At 39.7% G+C, this 18,188-nt stretch overlaps 2 protein-coding genes across 2 annotated transcripts; both read left to right on the forward strand.

The window, feature by feature from the left end:
* Positions 1-203: 203 nt before the first annotated feature.
* Positions 204-7,755, forward strand: LOC121607754 (dynein intermediate chain 4, axonemal-like). Its single transcript, XM_041938699.1, has 16 exons — positions 204-253; positions 422-590; positions 1,624-1,797; positions 2,517-2,644; positions 2,903-3,048; positions 3,483-3,620; positions 3,853-4,053; positions 4,441-4,595; positions 5,029-5,109; positions 5,243-5,394; positions 5,530-5,690; positions 6,118-6,227; positions 6,444-6,542; positions 7,009-7,235; positions 7,323-7,476; positions 7,705-7,755. Exons 1-16 carry the CDS (start codon positions 204-206, stop codon positions 7,753-7,755), a joined length of 2,196 nt encoding a protein of 731 aa, XP_041794633.1.
* Positions 7,756-11,514: 3,759 nt separating this feature from the next.
* snx22 (sorting nexin 22) lies at positions 11,515-18,007 on the forward strand. Its single transcript, XM_041939298.1, has 7 exons — positions 11,515-11,728; positions 13,665-13,748; positions 14,365-14,469; positions 15,556-15,650; positions 16,070-16,102; positions 17,020-17,087; positions 17,202-18,007. The coding sequence occupies exons 1-7, from the start codon at positions 11,642-11,644 to the stop codon at positions 17,318-17,320; spliced, it is 591 nt and encodes a 196-aa protein (XP_041795232.1). The 5' UTR covers positions 11,515-11,641; the 3' UTR covers positions 17,321-18,007.
* The last annotated feature ends 181 nt before the right edge of the window (positions 18,008-18,188 follow it).

An 18,188-nucleotide genomic window follows, 5' to 3' on the forward strand; every position in this document is an offset into this window, starting at 1 on the left:
AACCTGCATGAAGCCAACGTCAACCTCCAGCTGTTTTCAAGCACTGACAGTAACTGACAGGAGGACATCATGTTGCCATGGCAACCTGGCGTAAAGGTAGTTTTGGGCCGTTGGGGAGATTCTTCCTGTTAAAAACAGTTACTAATTAGCTGATGAAAGACGCGTTTTTTTTTCACTGTAAAGAGGACACACGGGCCACAGAAATGTCTATTCCTGTGGAAAAAAAGAAGAAAACTAGTCTGGTGTTTAATTCGTAAGTTCAACATTTTCAAAGTAAGTGACGCTAGCTTAGTTAGCTAACGCTACCTGTTAGCGAACTGTGGCCGTTTTCCCTGAGGAGAAACACTGGTTAGCTTACCTAAGATAGCGGTGGATATACCTAACTGTTATGTTGACGGTCAGTTACTTTCCTTTCTCTCAGATCTTCTTGCTCAAAGAAAAATTCAATACCAGGAATTCATCACGTCAGTCGAAGTTCAAGGTCGAGCTTTACAGATTCACAAAGCCATATAACTTCCATCTGGAGTGGGGACAGCAACCGAAACAGTCTGGAAAGACGCACCAGTCAATGTCCCAGAAGAGCACTTCAGGTATAAGGCTGTATGTGTAATATAAATAGGCTAAATGCAGTGGTGGAAGAGTACTCAAAACTGACTCACCTGATTGAAATCAGCAATACCACAGTGCTGAAGTACTCTGTTACAAGTAAAAGACCTGCATTCAAAATTTTACTTGAGTAAAAGGAACCTTACTGAAGTATTACCATCAAAATACATGAAAAGTACCAATAGTAAAAAAAAATACTGTTTCAGAATGAGCCATGTCAAAATAACACAGTAAATTGCATAATATTAGATTGAAATTAATGATGCATTCATATGTGAGCATCACTTTAATGTTGCACCTAGCACAGGTGGGGTCAATTGTACCTACTTTATATACTGCTGGGATATGATATATGATAATACACCAAGATTTATTTTCTGATTATATTGTAAATATATATATAATATATATATAAATAACAATATAAATAATATAATCTGCAGAGTAACCTGCTACAAAAGCTGTGATATAAATGTAATGACATAAAAACTACCGTATTTGCCTAGTAGTTGTGGAGTAGAAATATAAAGTCATAAAATGGAAATACTATAAGTGAGGTACAAGTACGTCAAAATTGTATTTAAGTAAGTGTATTTAGTTTTTTCCACCATTGGCTAGATGTATTGTAGTTAGTCACCCTCCGAACCTTAAATCAACACATAAGCAATAATAAATCATAGAAATAGCACAAATAGTGAAAATATGATCTCAATAAATTGGAAGTAAAAGTTCATAATACAGCAATATATGTATGTTTTTTTGTGTGTGTTTTGTACGTCTGATTAACTCATGTATGAGTTAAATTCTAAATAAAATTCTAAAAGCCATATATGGGAAGAAAATATTTGTTCTGTCTATGTGAAATTTAGAAGAAATTAATTTCTTTCCCTACAATTATAACAAAATGCTCAGTATTATTGAAAATACAATTCTGTATAATTATCCACAGTGCACTTGATGAGGGGCAGTCATGAAGTAAATGCTTAATCGATTCTTGCTGTGTTTTCATCTTTGCAGGTGTTTGACAGCGAAGGCAAAGACGTCACTCCTCTGCCACTACATGACACAGAGCCAGGAGTTATGCACTCCAAACCAGCCAGACTGTTTCTGGATGAAGTGTTTTCCAGCTCAGGATCAGGCTACTCAAAATCCACTTCCATCTTTAATGTGCCTTCTTCCAGGTACCAGATGGTAACATTCATATACACCACACCACCCGATTTGATGGATGGGAGTAAAGCAAGTTTACCTTACCACCTGCTCTATTGAGTATGAACAAATCCACTACCCTAATTTGTTGATAAATAGGATAGTGATGGTGGTAATGTAAATAATTTCAATATAAAACTATTACTTCTAGTTATCAGAAATGTTTATCAGAAATTGTCATATATATATGACAATGTGTATATATATGTATATACACACACACACACACACACACATAACATGCATTTCTGACCACAAAAAGGTACTCTGACTCAGTAATGACATTGTTTTGCAGCTCATCCAGGCTGTTTTCCAAAGCGTCACTGACTAAGGAGACTGAGGATAGTGATCCTAAACTGGACATACCAAAAACCCCCCCATCTCCATTTGGTTACTATTCTTTTAATTATTATTTCTTTAAATATATTTTTGTCATTATGTGTATTGTTATCACTGTTTCCTCCTGGTGGCTATCATATCCTCTATTGTTGAAACTTTAAGTCTTTGATGTGTATAGTATAATAATTTATTGACAATATATTGTTACTTTGCTATATGCAATAAAATACTGCCATATGCAGCAGTAAACAATTAAATCTACATCATCCCATAATGATAAAACGACAGTTTTGCAGTAGGTAGTCATTTGTGGTGTTTTATACATGTGTATTCAGTATTAATATATTCTTTTTTGTTTGAAACAACATGTGACAGAAGAGATGTTGGATGAGGTAGTGGACATCTGCCTCTCTGAGACAGACACCATTTCACTGCTGGATATACCCAGCACCATTGTGTCAGAAGATGCTGATGATGCGGAAGCTGTTAAGTGAGTGAAGTCCTCAGCTTGTTGGGGTTTTTTTTTTTAATATGAGGCGAAATCTGAAATGCACAAAAGGTATTTAGACAACAGGAATTGTTACTTTATCTCTTTAACAGGGACATGAAACTGCCTGTCACATGTTGCAGTCCAGTATGTTTAAAGATGCTTGTCAGTTTATGTTCTTTGAAAACATGCTAGCCAGTGATATGTAGCACTTTTCTTTGGTTGTAATAAGCTGTTGACATTTTCACATTTTTCTTACAGAGAGAGAAACATCCACTATGCTGAGCTTTGCAAGAAAAGAAAGATGGATAATGATAATAAGTATATGGTACGATCAATGCAGACATTCGATGGAGCACTCAAAGACAAACAGACCCAGAGTGACAAGATTGTCATGGTGGATAAAGGTTAGGCTTAATTATCCTCTTTGTGTACTATTTTTGGTTATGTTTATTTCTGAAGGAATAGTGGACTTTTTGTTTTGTTTTGTTTTAGTTTACTCAAAACTTCTCAAATGTTTTGTCTGATCAATGAAGTCTCATCGATAATTAAACACATGTAAACCTGGCTGTAATACACTGGTTCAAAAAATGACACTATTTCAAAGTCCAAACTTCTAAAAAGTCCAAAAGTTTCAAAAGACAGTAGCTTAGTTTGCTGACTGATTTCAAGCTGATGTCACATGGAGATGTTTTAGTAAAAGGAAGCTCCTCAGATGAATGTGACAGTCAGTTGATTTGCTGTTGGCTGCTACAGTGTCTAGAAAGAACTGAGACTTTGGTGCAGGGTTAGAAGTGTTTTTCAAAGTGGCCAGTTATTTGCAATTCTCTCTTGTCTACAGGCACGATTGCTACTATCTGGGACATTTATGACTCTTTCAGTGTTCAAAATGAAACCCCTGAAAGTGAGAAGGCTGACTATCTAGAGAGCACTGTGAACACCAGCAACGGCCAAGAGACGTCCACAAAGAAGAGCAGCAGCATGAGCAGCACAGTTGGCACAGGTAATAGTACCTGAGAGAATACTGACTCTGTTGATGTTCAACTCTTTGTCCCAGCAAGTGCTTGGGACAGGAGAAGTCTAGCAATTTACAATCATGTTGGTTCTTAAGCCATATATATATCTAGTATTATACCCTATATATATTCTGACAGATTAAAAAAGATTTTGGTGTTCAGGCTAGTTTTATAATAGCAGGCATGTTTTCTCAGATTTCATTTCCTCAGGCAGTGCCATGGTTTCACCATTAAAAATGGAAATGTGTAGGGACAGTTTCAATACTGAGGCCGACCCACAGCTGATCATGTTGTCAGAGTCATTCCAACACAGTTTGTTAGTGATGGAGAGGAGCATCGTGGCAAACATCTTTCAGCCCAAGCTGGCTGCTTATCGACAGCTGCCCGTACTCGAAGGTAAACTCAGGTTTTCACTGCTTTCTCATATTGTTGGAGCAGGTGCACCAACATGTGGACTTAAACTCGGTACCTTTGTCCATTCTGCTTCTACTTCAACACTTGACCAGTTATAAAATCTAAGTGTGTTTAAATAAATGCTGTATATCAGGCATCTCAAACCGTTTCCATAAAGGGCCGCGTGGCTGCAAGTTTTCATTCCAACCAAGGAGGAACACACCAGGCTGGAATCAATTAATCAGCTGATAACTAAGTGATCCCTTGATGTTGATTGGTTGGCCTGATGTGCTCCTCCTGGGTTGGAATGAAAACCTGCAGCCACGCGGCCCTTTATGGAACCGGTTTGAGATGCCTGCTGTACATAGTGTAGTAATGTTGTTGTGAAAGACCCTGAAAGCACAGTGAAGCCTGCGACTGAGGAACAGAGCGAGGAGGGTGACGAGGGCTCTTCAGCTCCAACTCTGGAACGTCTCTGGGCTTTCAGTTGTGAGCTCACCAAAGGACGCAACATTACCAGCATGGCCTGGAACAAGAAGAGCCTGGTAACACACGCTGAAAATCAAAGAGCAGAACTGCTGTCAGTGAAGAGCAGAACAAATTCTGCACACCAGCATCATTGTCATTTTGTGTTTGCAAAAGCTGAAATCCTCGATTCCCATTTAACTGCCTTCCCTCTTCATATGCAACATTCAGTCCAAATCTTAATAATGTTAATATATCTGCAGTTTGCACTTAACCATACTTTAACAACCACGACAAGAATAGACTGTGTGAAACATGTTATGTTAAAATGAAAGGCAAATTAAAGGTTTTCAAAATAGCAGGAGTTACCACTTAGGATTATAATCGGCAAACGTTTACTTTTAATGGTTCTACTAGTCTTTGTTTAAAAAGTTGAATGGATGCTTCTTGTGCTGTATTGGTCAAATGTCTCCCACTTACACCTCTCTGTTTGTGCTCTCTACTCCCTGTAAGGACATCCTGGCAGTGGGCTATGGTGACTGCAGCATCCAGACACCAGGTCTGATCTGCTGCTGGTCCCTCAAAAACCCTACGGTATATTTATTCAGTTTTTTCCATTCAGCCATCATCTGTAGAAGCAAACTGTAGAGTGCTATGTAAATGTAGTCTATTTACCAATTGAGTTCCTTTGGGAGTGACAGTGATTCTAAATGTGTCCTCTGTGCAGTGGCCAGACCGTGTCATCCACACTCATAGCTGTATAACATCCCTGGATTTCTCAGCCAACAACCCCGGCCACCTCGCTGTGGGGATGTGGGATGGCACTATAGCCATCTACAGTATACAGAGTCAGAATGGGACATGCATCTCCAACAGCAGGTAAAGACTGTGTGTATGTTTTGTGTGGACTTTGGAGCATGGAAATGAACGCTTAGACCACACGTTAAAAAGAAAAGAGCTACGACTGCACGGAACCCTTTTTCTGTTAGCTTTTCTAATATTGTTGTTTGATAGTGAGTGTTCCAAAAAGCACCAGGGTCCAGTGTGGCAGGTCATTTGGACCAAACAAGAGATGAGTTTACCAGGGGAGGAGAGGTTAGAGAGACTCACCTCTGTGTCGGAAGATGGCAGGATTGCCAGGTGGTTCCCCTGCGGCAAAGGTCTCGAGTGCATAGGTATTGTAGTCCGGCTTTGGTGGCAACAGTGTGAAAATAGGATAACACATACAGTATGATAAAAAACGGTCTTTAAGAGTGAATGTCGTAGATTAAGACATATACAGTGACATTGTCACCAATTGATGTAACCATTCTGAAATGTTTTTTGTCACAATACCATTTCAGATTTTATTTTCGTTAGTTTTGTTTGCTTTGAAAACCACAAAGCTCTGTATCAGTTCTATCACTAGCTCTCTGACTTCATATCATAACCTGTCCGATGAATTTTACAAAATATTATAACATTTTTTTTACCTTTTTGGAATTTTAAAGGCATTTGGCAAGACAAAATACTGCTAAATTTAGTTGTGCTTTAACAGTTATTATAGACAAGATTTACAATAATCTGAATATCTGTATCTTTTCTAAAATTGTGTGTTCTTAGTCCTGATGGAGTTAAAGAAAGACAGGGGCAAGGAGGTTGAAGGAATAAGGATTGGGAAATGTTTTCTGCCAGCAGTGAATCCTGCTCTTTGTATTGTTTCCCATCCAACAGTAAGTTGACCACAGAAATCATATAGATCCTGGCCTAGTTTTAACTGTGGGAAAAATAAATGTTGCACCTGCGTGCGGAGCTGTTTCTTTATCTGATCTATTATCTATTAATAGAGACAATTTAACGTTTTAAGATGAACAGCTCAGGATGTATGTTTTAATGACTTTGACTCAAAATACATCACATATTTCTTCTGGATTGCTCTCATCCTGTAGAATCCCTCTATCTATCTCACTGGCACATGGAAGGGCCTCATCCACAAGTGCGCCTACTCCAACAATCACCATTTTCTGGAAACTTACGAGAAACACTTTGTAAGTCTTTGTTGATAAAACTTTTGATTCAAATCTGAAAATGCACACATGACAGATGACAGTACATTCCATTACCTCTATGATAAAAGTGGTTTTCAGCATACTGTGTATAGCACAAAGGGCTGGAGGCCTGTTTCTCAAAGCAGGCATAGTGGGATAGCCAGCTAACTAACAAACCAGCAAAACGTAGTTTGGGTTCTTCTGACTTACAGATTCACTTCCTCATTAAACTTTCTGTGGGCAAAAATATGATCATCATTTCTATGCGTTCCCATAAGCAGAAATACTGCATTCACCTAAAAGTAACCGATAAAGTCACGAATAACATGTCATGACCAAACCACAATTCATTGTGTTGACTTCAGTGATGCTGCTACCCATTTACAACCTGATCCACTACTGAAATTGAAAAAAGTAAAAATACAGACAATATATTCACTCCATATCACATTTTGTTCTCTTTCAGTGCCATGTGAACCACATTGAATGGTCTCCATTTTGTTCTGATGTGTTCCTGAGCTGCTCCTCCGACTGGACCATCCAGCTGTGGAAGGAAGACCACTTGACCCCTGTGTTGAGCTTCACATCCACCCAGAAGGCTGTGTATGCCGTCAGATGGTCCCCAAACTGGTCCGCAATATTTGCAGCCGTTAAAGGAGGACAGGTGGAGACCTGGGACCTGAATTCAAGCATGTGAGTCAGATTAACACCTGTGTGTCTGATTTGAAACATGAGCCAGAAATAATCCAGTGTCCACTAAATACAAACCACTCCTTTTAGCTTGTGCCCAACCATTGTGCACCATGCTAGTCCTGGAGTGAAGTTCACATCCCTGCTGTTTGCCAGAGGGACAGACTGTGTCTTTTTAGGGGACACTGATGGGCAAGTGACAGTCTACCAGCTCAAGAATCTCAATGTGGGAGAAGGCCAGCAGGTAAAACTGAGGTGGCATTTTGATATTCTACATGCAGCCTGTTGCAAAATACTTTAAATAGATAAGCACATGGCTATTTTCATGGATTTTTTTTCTTTATATCAAGGAGGACTGCTGAACACACAAGTTCTTTTACAGCAAAGCAGAAAGTAGTTACAGGCATGATCTGGGACAATTATTGAGAACGGGCTCGATATTACAGAGTGTTTATTCTTGCTTTCTTTTCAGGTGGACAGTTTGGAAGACATCATTCACTCTGCACTTTCCAGGAGGCTTTAGACTTGAAAAGCTGAACATCAACAGTTGTCTACACTAAAAATAAGCAGCATTTTTCCATGACGTACAGTGATGTAGTCATGTTGTTCCTCTGTATGAGGAGTTGTATATGTGGATGAACCACTGAGTGCCAGTTCGTAGCAGTAAACATCACAGTTGAACTGTGTGCTGGACTCAAGAATGCGTCAGCTAACACAGTTATTCTGGATGACAGTGCTTCCTTTCATTCACGCACTGGCTCCGACAAATTGCATCACGCTCCCCAGCCTGCCTGGTATGTCTATAAATGACAAACTCCAGTGTGTAAAGCTGTTGTGACTTGCTTTCACATTCCCCCGAAAAGAGTTTCAGAAGAGGGAGTTCAAATACCAAAAAATGTCCTTCTCATACATCTGGTTCACAAGATTAAATTACACCTTCAGAAAGAATTAGCAAAAAACAGAGAGAATTGCCACCATAGTTTGCTGCTGTTTTTAAACAAGTTGAAGTTATTGAAATTCCCTGAATGACTTTATGTGTGAAAAACTGAACATTTGACATCATCTGAATATATGTAGAAACTAGAAATCTGGCAGGAATCTGAGACAAAGTGGCCTGTATTGACTCTGGGGAGCTGATTAGGCCTGGTGCAGTCAGGTGATGACCGAAGGTGGGACACAATGAGGACTACTGCAAGTCAGGGAGGAGAACAACAGGGGGAGGTAAAGTTTGATGTTTTTTGAGATCGCTACCATATGTCCTTTAAATATCATGCTACAGCAAGCAGCCAGTTATCTTATCTTAGCATGAAGCCTGCAAACTTGAGGAATCAGCTGCAGACTTCTGTCCAAACATAAAAAACAAAGCCTACTAGCACCTCTACAAGCAAGCTGTGGTTCTACTTGAGTGGTTTTTATGTGCCAGACTTTCTTGCTTGGTCACAGTGACGCAGTGCCATGCTAGCAGTTTCCCCCTGCTTACAGTTTTTACATCTCCCGGCTGTAGGTTTATATTAAAGGGCAGACTTGAGAGTAGCATCTTCTTATCTAAGCATCAGCAAGAGAGCCAGTTCAACATTGTTGAACTATTCCTTTAAATAAAGATGACCTTGTTTCTGACCTGACTAAACCTGACACCAGTAACCACCACTCCAAAATGGATATGTTTATAGTCAAGTATGGTACTGAAAGAAACTTCTGTGCCCAGTGTGTTAGCCAAAACATTCACTAACTTGCAGATGTCACAATGAAAACCTCATAGATTAGAAGAATTCAGTCCTTTATGTGAAATTCTTATTGTCCTATAAATCCCTTTAAACCCTTTCTGAATCCGCTGAAATATTCTGTAAGATAGACAAAGCTAAAGTCAAGGCAGCCTAAAATACAATATTTCGGATGAGACCTGGGTATTTCAGTCCAATCCAACATGAAAAATGACTTATTTTAATTGTTGATAAGTTACGTTCAGGGTAGAAACTGATGAGACTTCAGTTGTCAAACAAGTGCAGCCACAAAACCAAGACGAACTTCCCTTTTGTTCATGTGTACGGCATGGATCTGCTGACACTGTGACTTCAGACACAATGAGTGTTCACCAGCAGGGCAAGGGTCCACACGAGCTGTCGTAAAACGTGGCATGACGCAAAATCGCTGTTATATTTTTACCCCGCTGTGATCTATGACTCTGTAAGGTCACGCATCCCCACATAGAGCTGCTTAAGTAAGCTCTTCTGTCTGCTTAAATTAAAACACAGTGAACAACAACACGGACGGGAGGATAGAAATCCTGTGACGGCAGGTCACAGGCAGAGCATGTGATTCTGGTTCAGATCAACACATGGAAAATGAGCTGTACATAGTGTTTAAACGGTGAAAGAGGAAAAATGGCAGAGTATTGTTGCAGTCGGTCTGAGAGGATGTGAGTGCAGAGTTATGTGGTCTGGGTTTACATCCCTTTTTGTCCCTGCTTGTTTTTCTTTTACTTTGTGTTTCAGGCACAGTAGGAAGTGAACCTGGATTTGAAAGTGAGGTGACATTTGTGAAGTCTGCCAGTTTTAAACCCTGTGGCCTTCAGTTTATTCATTCGTTACACTACACAGCAAAAACTAGTAAGCAGACCTTTAGTTGAGATGATTTTGTCCATTTTTGATTTCTTCTTTTCATTAGTTGACTCTCTACATTATTCATTTCTGTGTCAGTAGATGGGTGAGGTAGACAGTTGGCAGTCTAAGTGTTAGAAGAGGAGTATTTAGGCCATTCAGATGCCTGTGCGTCATGTGAACTTGTGTTATCATTTTCAGTTGGTGGTTCTTCATCATATTTTGCAGATTTAGATTTTACATTCAAAACATGAGATGAGCTTCTAAAATATGGTCCACTGTTTAAATTACTCCTCAGTATTAAGTGGTTAGACACATCTGGACCACCTACAACCAACATTAATAAGGTTTTATCTTATCTTACAACATTAAAATGCAGCCAATAAATGGTTCAACACTCTGAGAGGGAGTATTTTTCACAATATTAGGCCTCATTTTACTGATGATGCCACTGTACAAGTTTTACTGCGAAAACTTCAATTCAGAATGCATAACTTTTAATTGAGTATTTGTATTTGCCTGTTTTTATTGCTTTTAATGAGCTTGGCCACATCTACCATTGAGGACACTGATCCTCTGTACTTTATGTTCTACAGTTAAAAACATATATTTAAAACTGCTGTAAATGAATATGTTATATTGCAGCTCAAAACTTTATTGTTTTGGTTCAGCAGTTTTCAGAAAAAAGCTCTGATGAACCCAATGAGCAGATGACATTAGCGACTAGCAGGTGAGCATATTGTAGGCTAGTGTTTGGTGGAGTTGGTGGAGACTGAAACAGAGCCAAAAGGAGACCCTCCCCAGGTGAAAATATTATACTTAAACTCTACTATTTTTGTCACCTTTAAGCATACTTGGGTATACTCAAGTAGTCCTTGAGTCATACTTGAGTATACTTGAAGTGTAATTAGTTGCTAAAGTAGCACAACTTTTTACAAACTAAGTGTACTGAAGTCCACCTGTGAAAATCATTATTTAAAACACACCTGCAGTACAATTGTAATATATCACCAATATGGTGGAAACATACTGAAAAGTGAAGTGAAATTAAAGTACACTGAATTTAAGCATTCTCACAGTGTATAATGTATTTCTTGAAAATACACTTTTTAAAAGTATACTCAAGTACAATTTCTAATACACTTACATTAAAGTAGACTTTGTATACATACTTTGAAATACCACTTCAAGTATTGAAGAATAAGTATGTTTAATAACATTTAAGTAGAACTTCATGACATTAGTCAGAAGTACACTGTTTAAAAGGATATGTCAGGCGTACTTTGTTCTTGCAATGACTTTTCTGTACAGAAATAATATTTCTAGTAAACTACTTTTGACCTGGCTCATGTTGAGAAGCTGTCTAACATTTATAGACCAGAGAAAAGTGAAAAGTGTAAAGATCCCGGCTCTGGCCCTGCACATGAGTACAAGTTTAAAATCATGTCGCATGTGTTTACACATAAAGCTGTGAAGCTTCAGTCCATGTGGATCCCAGCCGGCATCACAGTCCCGTTAGACCTTCAGACTGGCACCGTGCTCCCCGCCCACTGACAAGCTCCAGCTGTGCGCGTCCAGCTGTGACCTCGTGGACCTTCACTCCTAAATGCTGGGCTGCACCTTTAACGCTGCTGGATGCGCCTCGCGCTGGGTTTGTCCAATTAGTGTGTAGGTGGAGCGCAGAGGAAAAGCGACCGCAGGCGGGCGGACGAGGCTTTTATTAGTTCCTGGACGCAGAGAAACCGGCGTGAAGCTGCCTTTCAGTTAGTAACCAGTTGTGCAAAGTCAATCGCAGACAGTTTATTCAGTCCGATGGTGTTGGAGGTGGATTTCCCGATGATTGAAGTGTCGATACCGTCGATGGAGAGGGAAGTGGATGAGTCGGGAAAGTCCAAAAAGGTGAGAGCTTTTATCTGTTTTCAGTCGAAATTCTTTTATTTTACTTGTATCAGCAGCGTGAACACATTTCAACTTATTATTCTTCCGTGATCACTTTTACTCTGGTTTTACACCGCGTGTTTACAGTCTGGTGGTAAAGGTGAGCTGCGGCGCCAGGTGAGCCAGGTAACCTGCAGCAAGAGTGAAAGTGACTTCAGCTCAGGCTTTCTCCCATTTCTGTCCAGAGGTGCAACAAACTACTCAAAACCCTTAAAACCGTCAATAAAACAACGGAGTCTGGCATTTGGATTTAATTCAGCATGAGTAACAACGGTGGATTCAGGTGATCTAATAAGGAAAAGGTAGCAGCAACACTCAACGCTCCATTACGAGCACAAGTCCTGCATTCAGACTGGAATTAAAGGTGCAGAAACATCAACAGCATTCATGCAGAATTACTGAATATAAGATTTTAACAAGACGTCAATCATTTAGTGTGTAAAATCTTAAAGAGTAATGGAGTAAAGAAGTAAAGGAGTACAGTATTTTCCACTGAAACATAGTGGAGTACTTCAAAAACTTGCATACTTTCTACCACTGAAAAGTAAAATGTACTTTATCTTAACTGTGTTTGTTCTTGCATGACCTCAGTTACGCTCACACACCTCCAGGAGGAGGAAACCATGAGCTGGAACAAGTATTCTTGGACTTAAGTAAAAGTACCAGTACAGCAGTTGCTCAATTCCAGGTTAAAGTCCTGCATGCAAAGTCTAACAAAACTGAAAAAACACAAGTATTATCAGCACAATGTAGTTAAAGAATCAACAGTTAGAGTACTTGTTGCATCCCTGTGATTCTTATTGTTATATATTATTGTATTAATTACTGCTGATAATTAATGTGGAAGCAGCATTTTACTGTTGTGGTTCGTGCGGCTGGAGCTAATTTTAACTATAATTAATGTCGGGTGGTTTGATTTTTAATAATGCGGCATATGTGGTAAAGTGATCATATGTAAGTGAAATCTTAGCCTGAAAAGGAAAAAAAGGGGTTAAATGAACTCAAGTTCTGTCTCAGTTTAAAGCTCTGTTTACATGTGACTGAAGTTTTCTGCCATTTGAAGCTCTGTTAAATGCAGGAGGCTGAAGTGACTCGAGTCAAACACCCAGAGTAGAGTCACCTAGTTGTGAATTTGTAATAAACTACATTCACACATCCATTTTAAAATGGACACCGGCCTGAGGAATTTGCTCCAGCTTACCCACGACGTAGAGAAAATCCCAAATGTTATTGTAAAAGTGTATAAAGCTGGGATCTGTTTATGGAAATCCAGAGTCCAGAAAGCAGAAAGGCTCATGTAAACCCACAGACATGGTGAACAGTAGTATGCATCTTGTTTATACAGTGAGAGATGAATAAGATATGTGCTAAAGTTTCAGTGGTGAGACGACATTACAGGAACATGAATGTCATTGTTGTGTATAACCCACTGCTCACGTAGTTTCCTGAGAACGAAATCTGAAGCTCTGTGACTCCTCCTGCTGGAGAAATGAGAGCGTCTGAGGAAACACGGAGGTTCAAAAGGATCCCAGAATCACAAAATATGATTTTAAGAATCTCAAGAGTTGATATAAGTCCTAAATCCTTAATTTAAAATGACTTCATTTTTACAAAAAGAAATCTAAACAGCAGAAGTATAAACTTGTAATGTGGTATTTAAAGAGAAATCTGTAACTTTTTTATTGCATTCATAGTCAGCTAATATATTTGATTGTCGCCAAATGTCTGTCCTCACTTTTGATGGGATGTTGTTTCTTTAGAGAGGATGAATAAAAATATATTGGGTTTATTTTCATCGCCATCTTAAAAAGAGTAACACACCTCTGGACTTAAAATGATCCAACTCAATGACAGAATTAATCCTGTGTGTGTGTCTCCTCCTGTCTTCTGTTTGCAGCTCTTCAGAGTTGAAGTCTTGTTTAACGGGAGGAAACATTTCGTGCTCAGAAGAAGCAGCGAATTCCAGACTCTCCACAGAAAAGTACGTGTGTGGAAGTTGTGTGTATTGCATGCAGCACTGCGTGTGAAGCTATTAGATGTATAAGCATAAAATAAGACACTTTGACGGTCTGTTGCATTTGTAAATATGTGTATTTACAGGGCTCTTTGGAAGTGAACACCTTTTTTTACATAATATTTGAAAACAGATAATAAACAGATATTCAAATATTTTAAATTAGAATAGAATAAGAACATAAATTAGGCTAGAAGCAGTGACTAGAGGAAGAAATGAAAAAGGAAAACTAGAGCATGTTTGAAAGGAAGATATACAGTGAAGTAAATACATGTATGTACACACACATGCACTCAAGATATGTACAGTATTTGAAATATCAGTGTTGTATGTAAGCATACAAAAACTTGAGGTAGCAGTGGATCCTCTTTGCAAAATGTTTGAGATATGTTGAATTGTGTTTTGTTTCTGTCCACACTTCTTCTTCTTCTTCTTCTTCTTCTCTCCCTTTGTTGCTGCGTTTTCCTCGTACAACGGCAAGATGTGAGTTGTGCTCACATGTGCGAAACAGGGGATCCATTCATAAAAAAACTCCACTGCTTCACAACAGAGGATTCAAAGGTTCATGTTTTTAAATCTGCAGCTCAGGAAGATCATCCAGACTCCAGATTTCCCGAGCAAAAGGAACCCCCATCTGAGGACCAAACCTCTGGAGCAGAGGAGGCAGGAGCTGGAGGACTACGTCCAGGTAACACGTCCAGGTGTTCGCCCAGTGAGGTGGCAGCTTCTTCAGGCTCTCACAAGTAGGATTCAGCCAGATATTCAGCAGCAAGCCTCTGCTCACTTTGTGTTGTGAAGAGAGTGATAGTGTGCAGCTGACAGTGATTTTTGACTTCTCTGAACAAGCAACCAAACTTCATTCATATAAAACAGAAGTTAAGAGGTGCTTTACGGGAATAGGAAACGTTAAAAGAAGAAGATCAAAGAAAGAGAGGACAATATGGAAAAGAAAGAGAAATAAGTGATTAAAATACAAAGTAAAAGTTGATTTGGCAAAATTCAACTCAACTTCAGTTTTTAGCTTTGACCTTGGAACAACCAGAAGTCCCCATTTGAAGACTTTAGAGGTGGAGTTCTGCACAATGAAACCCAAACCCGTCCCATACCTGCGCCTTTCAGACTGCAACAGAGCCCTCCTGACACTGATTAAAGCAAATGGAGACAAAGGACTTATGAAAGGCAACAAACACAAAATCACTAATGCGACGGCTATTAGTAGTTGAACTTGGCTGGTAGACTCATCCACTCGTCCAGAGTAGAACTTTGTACAGGTAGGATCGTGATGCTTTGTTCAAAACGGGTGTTGTGGAGGAGGAGAATCACATCCACCAACAGGTTTTACTAGTGTCATCCTCCAGGTGAGGGCACAGCGTCTCCTGTAAATACAGGGAAACCTGAGCATGTAGCGCCTTGGCTGTCAAAAGTTTAGAATCACGAAGGGACAGGAAAGTAAAACCGGTGTAACTGATCTACAAACATCACAATATTATCATATCAATATCAGAATCAAAGCAACTACTGAATACCTTAATGAGCCACATGGTCATGTTGTGGTTTGATGAGCGTAACTACACAAAACAACTTTTAGAAGTATTTGACTTTAATGTTAACCAACGATTTTCACTGACGTCCAGAATATTGAAAATGTCTTTTGTGTTTTTCCACTCGATTAACTCTTCATAAGTTTTGCCATCTTGCTTGACAAGCCAGATGTCAGATGTTTATTAACCAAAAACACAGTTTTACAAGTTTGATTTTGTCCTCTGTTGGCCAGGAGATCATCTATCAGAATGAGGACGTGCCGCAGGTGCTGCTGGACTTCCTCCACGTGAAACACTTTCACACAGGGAACAAGATCAGCAGCGTGGAGTAAGTCCTTCAGCCCGGACTCCTCTGACTGCACCCACAGATGTCGGACATGTTGCTATACTTAGGTCCTCTATTTTTGGATTGGGGGCAATGCAGCAACATAATAAAACTTTGAACACATTTCTCACAGTGGTGGGTTAGAGCTGCTGACAACAAATGATGAGAATGTGCAGATATGTGACGGAGCAGTCCAGGCTACTTTAACACTAATCACAAACAGTCGCGTCCTGTAGTATGTGGGCCAGTTGGATTATCCTCTTTATAAAAAACTACTGTGACTTTATAAACAAAGGAAAACTACTTCCTGTATCACAGTGTAGTTTTGAGTGTTTAGATTTGTAAACACACGCCCTATGTTAACCTTCATTCTGGCGGCGTCCTTGCAGGGAATGTGTAATAGTTATGTGCTCTGATTTCAGATCGCTTGATGAATTGGACAGTCAGGATTACAGGTGAGACCTTTATTTCCCATTTCTCTGTGTAGTTCAGTCTATGTACTGTGAGATGACTCCATGCTGCCTCCACTTTCTTCCTCTCTCTGCAGCACTAGAACTAGAATAAAATCACTGTCAAGAGCAACACGAGTCAAAACACCTGCACGTATTGTTTTTTCATGCTAGCAGCGTCTACCGCACCTGTTGACTTCTTCTGTCTGTACACGTTAATCTCTGATGAAATAACATGAAGCTGCGCAAAAAGGTCAGTGCGTGTCGCGTTTAAAGGCTCAGTGTGTAATTTCTGCCACTAGAGGGCCCTCAGTCGAAACAATGGCACCAAAAGACGTAATTTGATGATGTCGTGAAGCAGCGTGGGATCATGGGAGTTGTTGTCTTCATCGTTAAACAGCCGATATTGCTGATGGAAATCTATCAGACGTGACTCACGCAGAAATGTGGTCATGTATTAAAGTTTTATTCATGTTAAGTCACGTTCACAGACGTCCGTCCCCGCTCTCTGACGTATCATCTGGTGTTTTTCCCTGCAAGCAACAGCTAGAGGGGGTAAAGGAGAAATGACGGCGCTGACAGACGAACAAATGAAACTCGAAAATCACAGATTTTACCAAGTTTGAACATTGTTGGAAACATTTGGAATAATGTAAGAGCACAACTCAACAAAATATATAACATCAGTCTAGTTGCTATTATATTTTAATGCAGAAATGTTACAAACCTCTCTGGACTGACTCTGTTGCGCCCCCTAAAGGACGGGTTTGGATCTGTGTCACAACCTCCTTATGTTTGTGACACATTCAAACAGAAACAGCTGACTGATATGCTGCACCAGTGCAGTTTTACTTACAGACAAATGTGTTTTGTATTATCGTTGCACGAGGCTAATGAGTCGCGTTTTGCTTTTGTTTCCTCAGTTATCAGTTTCCACATCAGCGAGTGTTGGGATTTTTTCAGGATCCTTACCTGTCAGACTGCAACACAGGTAGGGAAGAACCGACTTCTTCTGTGCTGCAAACGGCTGCTGACTTTGGACTTTCCCATATCCAAAAGCATGGCGACGACGTTCACACAGTTAAACCTGAGCTCTGTGTTGCAGATCTCCCAGATGTCGTTGTGGACGGGGTTCTTCAGGGTTTTTACCCCCGAGACGTCCGGGTCAGCTTCACCGCCCCCACCCTCGCTGTGCCCGACCCTGCTACTTCTATAGATGACTGAATTGAGAGTTTGTCAGATTTAGAATATGCAGTACAGTCAGATAGACCACGACAGCGTACACTTGCATGATGCAGAAGGAAAACAGCCTGAAGTAGGTCACTTGGTGGATTCTTTTGTCCAATATCAGTAGACCTCATGGGATTTAAACCCGAGACCCCGGCTTTGTTGTTCCCATACTCCTGTGGTGCTCAGCCTTATTACAGCCCTTTGAGAAGCTCATATTGAGGCCAAACACTCAAAAGGCATCTTGAAATGTAGGTCTGTTTGCAGAAGTGGTCACTCAGTCTACGTGTTAGCAGGTGTTAGTTTAAGCAGCGAAACAGTTTTTAATGAAGATGTGCATGCAAACCTGTCTTTTATTCCTTTTTGGCAAAACTCTAGTCTGTTTTCAAAATAAAGGAGACGTATGGGAGTGTGGAAGATGACTTGAAATCCAAGGAGGGATGGGGTTTAGTTTTTTGAAGATATTATTGCATATATTTTGGTCACAGTTGCTACAGACTCGATGGAAGTGGGACAAAACAATATGGAAGACATTTCGTACATGTATTTATAGGAATTAAAATGAGGTCAAACACAATCTGACTGGGGTGTGGAAGCAGTTGTTCAGTGTAAACAAATGTTTTTAAAGTTGACGTATATGTACTTTTGTATCTTGTTTACATTGAAATTATAATAAAGAATCAGACATGACTCGTCCAGCGTGAATTGTCTATTTAGAGTTGAGCTGTTGAACAGGTTGATCAACATTTGTGATGTGTTAAAGAAGTTACACTTAAGCTGCTGACAAACTGGATTTAGATCAGAATTCTAAATATTTCTATGTGATTAAAAGAAATCCTCTGATGTGTAAGTCTTGTGATAGATA

This window comes from Chelmon rostratus, chromosome 6 (assembly GCF_017976325.1).
Source record: "Chelmon rostratus isolate fCheRos1 chromosome 6, fCheRos1.pri, whole genome shotgun sequence".
NCBI classification, from domain to species: domain Eukaryota; kingdom Metazoa; phylum Chordata; class Actinopteri; order Chaetodontiformes; family Chaetodontidae; genus Chelmon; species Chelmon rostratus.